The sequence below is a fragment of the Sinocyclocheilus anshuiensis genome, unplaced genomic scaffold, assembly GCF_001515605.1.
Source record: "Sinocyclocheilus anshuiensis isolate Anshui unplaced genomic scaffold, SAMN03320099.WGS_v1.1 scaffold732, whole genome shotgun sequence".
Classification (NCBI taxonomy): domain Eukaryota; kingdom Metazoa; phylum Chordata; class Actinopteri; order Cypriniformes; family Cyprinidae; genus Sinocyclocheilus; species Sinocyclocheilus anshuiensis.
In genome coordinates, this window is record NW_015554133.1 from 123,570 (window position 1) to 129,583 (window position 6,014).

The 6,014-nt window shown below is 38.7% G+C and overlaps 1 protein-coding gene across 1 annotated transcript in view; it reads left to right on the top strand.

The window, feature by feature from the left end:
• Positions 1-5,502, top strand: part of LOC107670338 (immunoglobulin superfamily member 3-like) — a 14,139-nt gene extending 8,637 nt beyond the window's left edge. Inside the window, exons 8-11 of the mRNA XM_016462916.1 lie at positions 636-1,037; positions 1,125-1,922; positions 2,095-2,481; positions 4,479-5,502. Of these exons, the coding sequence (XP_016318402.1) occupies positions 636-1,037; positions 1,125-1,922; positions 2,095-2,481; positions 4,479-4,690 (1,799 nt within the window). The 3' untranslated portion in view covers positions 4,691-5,502. The remainder of the gene's footprint in view (positions 1-635; positions 1,038-1,124; positions 1,923-2,094; positions 2,482-4,478) is intronic.
• Positions 5,503-6,014: the final 512 nt, after the last annotated feature.

Sequence of the window (6,014 nt, forward strand, 5' to 3'; positions counted from 1 at the left end):
CGGTGGGGCGTGGGGGGGGGGGGGGGGGGGGAATATTTCTCATATTTAAACAAAACTTCACTGACATTTTCTAGGAAAAAAACAAAACAAAACAATAAAAGACCTTTTTAATGAAACATGAGATTCAGCCAACCCGATCTCATGAGAAAACATAACCTAAAGTTTTATGAGGTGGTAATTTTGTATGAATACATACAATGTAACTTGTATGGAAACATTTGATTTAAAAAAAATAAATAATGAAAGTCCACCCCTAACCCCATCTCTAAACCTAACCATCAGTGGGGCATACGCATAATGTATGAAAATATACAAATGAGATCATACAAATCCATACAAATTAGCCACCAAATACCACCAAAACATAAACTAGTTACGAACTGACTTGAAAGTGTGTTGGGACAGTTTCAGAACAGATTCAGGACAGTTGTTACCGCCTAGACATTTTAGATTTTATGCCACTAAAAATATAAAAATGACGTTTAATTAAAAAAATTTAAATGTGCTCAGTAAAGATTTAAATCATTGCATGCATGATTTTTTTATGTATTTTTTAATAAATAAATACAAAATAAATAAAAAATAAATTCAATAATTTCATACTGATACTGTACTTATTGTCTTTTTGGTTTCAGCCAGTGATTTCAAAATGAATAAATCTAACACTCAGCTGAAGGTTGAAGAGGGAAAGCAGCTAATGTTGAAATGCTCAGTGGAGGGTATTGGGTCTGATTCCACTCTTCGTTACTCCCTTACCTGGATGTTTAACCAATATGAGTCCTCCAGTGTGGCACTTCTGACCTATAGCCATGATGGCCGTCTGAAGTACAACAGCTTTGACTCAGAGCTTGAGGGACGACTCCACTTCTCTACTCCAGAAGTGGGTGTCTTTCACTTGACTATCCATAGATCCATCCAGGAAGACAGGGGGTGCTACTACTGTCAAGTTCAACAGTACCAGCTGGACTGTAAAGGCCAATGGTCACCTAAGGCAGGCGACAAGTCAGGTTTTACCAATGTTACTGTTCAGCTTATAGGTGAGTACTCTAAATTTCAATTTAGAATTCTAATATCATCAGAAAATTGAGAAGAACATTAATGCTGATTTTTTTCTATTAAATTAGAGAACAATCTGCACGTTCACAAGGAGGAACAAAGCCTGAACATTAGCAATCTACAAGCGGGGTTCACCATTGACTGTGTCATTGAATCACGGTCCAGTGATGCATCTGTGTTTGAGGTGACTTGGTCCAGGGGTCAGAGAAATGAAGGACCTGTCATCATCTTCAATGCCAGCCGTCATGGTACCTTACACAGTGCAATCGATGATAAAGATCTGGTGTTTGGACACCCAAGTGCCATGCACTATAAGCTGACAGTGCCAAACGTCAACCCCACTGATACTGGCCTTTACCACTGTCAGGTTGTTGAATGGATTCAGACAGCTGCAAACAAGTGGAGAAAGATAGGTGAAGACATGTCTGGGAAGATATCTGTCCACGAGGACACAGAGGAAAGGCAAAAAAATGTCAGCTTTGCCATGGACAAGAATGGCAAGCATCTTTTCATCAAGGAAGGAGAGCAGTTTGATCTTGAATGCTTCCTGGATGTAGGAAAAGAGGACCCTACTCATCACTACAGTCTCAGATGGGTATTTAATAGACCAGAATCAACTAGCGGGATACCATTATTGTCCTACTCTTATGATGGTCGTCTACAGTACCATACAGAGAATCAGGACAGGTTACGCTTCTCTAGACCTACTTCTGATACTTTCCATCTGGCAGTATTAAACTCTGATATAGCTGATAGTGGAAGCTACCAGTGCAGAGTTGAGCAGTACCAGCTTGATTGTGAGGGTCAGTGGAAACCAATGGCACGTGACCAGTCAGGCTCAACTATAGTCACAGTTCGCAGTATCGGTAATACAACCATTTACATCTTGTCCATGTTTAATCCCTTAGTGCAGTCTAACCATAGACTTTCAAAACCCTGTCATATTGTTTATGACTACCAACATAGGATCTTCCTTAAAAGTGTCTGTATGTTTTGTTCTTGTTGTTTGATATTTGAATTTGCGTTTAATTTAAACAGAAAGTAAACTGCGTGTTCAGAAGGACAACCGAACGCTCAACATTACAAATCATCAGGCTGGGTTCACCGTGGACTGTGTCATTGACTCACAATCCAGTGATAAGTCTGTCTTTGAGGTCACCTGGTTCAAGGTTCAGGAGGAAGAAGGATCAGTCACCATGTTCACCGCCAGGCGTGATGGTATCTTACACAGTGCAATTAGCTATACATATCTGGTGTTTGGCCGACCACTTGCCACACACTATAAACTGACTGTGCCACAGATCAACCCCACTGATATGGGGCAATACTACTGTCAGGTTGAGGAGTGGCTTCTAACTGCTAACACCTGGAAGAAATTGGATTCAGATAAATCTGGAGTGCTCTCCATCTATGTTCACACTGAAGGTAACTATTTAGAATGTAGAATGATTTTAGAGAACCCCTGCTGTAAGCAATTTGATAATTACCACTGGGCTTTAGTCACCAAATTATTCTGTCTAATCAGACCATCCAGTCAGATTTTAGGGTTAGGTTTAAGACTAATGTCAGGGTTAGGGTCTTGTACACCTGGGGATTCCAGGCACTGAACATTTTGTATGTCAGTTCAGTTCATATGCTCAGTTCAGTTCATGGAGCTCTTTCCTAAGGATCCGATTATCTAAATCAGGTCAGTTTAAAGGTCAGGACACACCAAGCCAATGGTCGGCCGTCAGCCAATGTCAGGCCATCGGTGAGAACCGTTGGCAAGCACTTGTTTAGTACATCATCAACATATAACTTGCCTCTGATTTTAGGGGTAGGTTATAGTAAGGGTTTTGGTTTCAGGGTTGGGCAGGATCTAGACCTACTTCTGATACTTTCCATCTGGCAGTATTAAACTCTGATATAGCTGATAGTGGAAGCTACCAGTGCAGAGTTGAGCAGTACCAGCTTGATTGTGAGGGTCAGTGGAAACCAATGGCACGTGACCAGTCAGGCTCAACTATAGTCACAGTTCGCAGTATCGGTAATACAACCATTTACATCTTGTCCATGTTTAATCCCTTAGTGCAGTCTAACCATAGACTTTCAAAACCCTGTCATATTGTTTATGACTACCAACATAGGATCTTCCTTAAAAGTGTCTGTATGTTTTGTTCTTGTTGTTTGATATTTGAATTTGCGTTTAATTTAAACAGAAAGTAAACTGCGTGTTCAGAAGGACAACCGAACGCTCAACATTACAAATCATCAGGCTGGGTTCACCGTGGACTGTGTCATTGACTCACAATCCAGTGATAAGTCTGTCTTTGAGGTCACCTGGTTCAAGGTTCAGGAGGAAGAAGGATCAGTCACCATGTTCACCGCCAGGCGTGATGGTATCTTACACAGTGCAATTAGCTATACATATCTGGTGTTTGGCCGACCACTTGCCACACACTATAAACTGACTGTGCCACAGATCAACCCCACTGATATGGGGCAATACTACTGTCAGGTTGAGGAGTGGCTTCTAACTGCTAACACCTGGAAGAAATTGGATTCAGATAAATCTGGAGTGCTCTCCATCTATGTTCACACTGAAGGTAACTATTTAGAATGTAGAATGATTTTAGAGAACCCCTGCTGTAAGCAATTTGATAATTACCACTGGGCTTTAGTCACCAAATTATTCTGTCTAATCAGACCATCCAGTCAGATTTTAGGGTTAGGTTTAAGACTAATGTCAGGGTTAGGGTCTTGTACACCTGGGGATTCCAGGCACTGAACATTTTGTATGTCAGTTCAGTTCATATGCTCAGTTCAGTTCATGGAGCTCTTTCCTAAGGATCAGATTATCTAAATCAGGTCAGTTTAAAGGTCAGGACACACCAAGCCAATGGTCGGCCGTCAGCCAATGTCAGGCCATCGGTGAGAACCGTTGGCAAGCACTTGTTTAGTACATCATCAACATATAACTTGCCTCTGATTTTAGGGGTAGGTTATAGTAAGGGTTTTGGTTTCAGGGTTGGGCAGGAATGCTGATCTAGGACTAACAAAGATGTTGATCCTGGATCTTAGCAAACTCACGGTCACCTCAACAACACAGCCTCTAACCCAACCTTCCAGTGCAAAGTCAGTAAACTCGAAGGAGGTCTTATATACCTGGAAAAGTCTATCTGTTAGCATTCTCGTTCAACTCAATGGCAGTTTCTTGGCTAACACAAGATCCCCCGGAACTACATACATATTTTGAGGAATGCACTTTAGTTGTAAATGACTAATCACTCTGGAGCTGCAGGAAATTACATAATGACAACACTAACTCTAATAGTATTTTTGAAATCACTTAAAGCATGTTTATCTATAAATCTTGTATATCTACAAACAAATATTTTTAATTTCCAAAAAGCTAATATCTAACATTTAATTTGTCTTCTCAGGTGATTCTGAAAAACAGACAGAACCGTTGGGAATGGCACTGGGAGTCACTATTCCTCTGATTTGCTTTCTTGTATTGGTCATAATATTGTTGTTGAGAAGGGCTCACAAGAGGAATTCTGAACTGAAGAAGAAGAAAGACTGTCTGTGGGCTGAAAATAACCCCCTTAGTCCCATGCCTGAGGTGACGCCTGCTGCAGGGGATCATTCCTAGTCTGTCTAGCACAGTGACTGTATTAGTGCAGTAATACACAATTACATAAACAAAATGTTGTTTCTGAGGGATATCTATTTTAACAAAGTTAACTTACCCCTACATTTAAGGATAATGCATTTGCATTGCTATAAATAAATTAATTATGAGGCAAGATATTTAAACCAGTGGTTCTTAACTGGTTTTGTTTCAGGGCCTTGATTTTACATTATACATCAAGTGATGACCAAACACAGAATCCTACCAAACTAAACAAGAATGTTTGTTTAATAACCATGACAGTTTTAACAGGCTTGTCTTTATAGTTTGAGCATCTCTTGAGTTTAGATTCATACTCTTAGCTATTAATTCACTGCAAATATCACACTGTGGCCATGTTTAATCTCTTTTGAAAACATATTTCATGTATCCTAGGTTGCATTTTACCTCGCGTAGTTTTGCTCTTGGTTTTTGAGGATGAAAATGTCATGCAACCTGTCCATGATAATTTCTGCTGAGTGAAAGAAGAAAAATGTGCCAGTAGTTTGTTTGTTTGCACAGTCTTTGAAGTCAACATAGAAATATATAAGAAGCATTTTCTCCTTGTTTTTTTAAGTATTGCTACTATTTATTCTTGTTTTCACCCTGCTGTAGGCTACTTGTCCTATTAGAACAGAACTACAACATATTTTTCACTTGGTTTTTGCAGTTGTAATTGCAAATAATTAAAGAGCTCACATTGGAATTGTGCTGTATACATGGCTGTAAACAAATGAAGTTACAGTTACAATGATGCTATATTTTCAATTGTATGCAGTTAAATTTATGACATTTCAGGGCTGTACGTTAACTTTTTTTTTTTTCACATAGCACTGGCGCTACAGAGGTTGAAAGTTTTGTAGCACAGGCCAAAAAGTTGTAGCACAAGTATAAAACGTCTGTTATCATGTCTGAAAACAAACACAAGTAATGGAGTTCATCACTTAAACAGGCACTGATGTTCCATACAGAGCACAAAAAATACAAACCATCACAAAAATTGTTTTTAGACAAAGTTTTCTTAATTTGCTAAAAATGGAAGAGTGCAGAAATATAACACATCTTGCACCTTAACAAAATATAAAATAAAAAAGAATGGCAGACATTTAGGCCAAAGTGAGCAAAGATAAAAATCTTTGTCATTATTTTATCTTTGTTATTAGAAAATAAGAACAAAGATATACATTACAAATACACATAATATACAAATAAAACAAACAGTGCTTTATTTTTCAGGTACAGTATTTAGCAGTAACATTCAAGAAATTGAATGAACAAATATTAAAATAAAACACTATATACACTA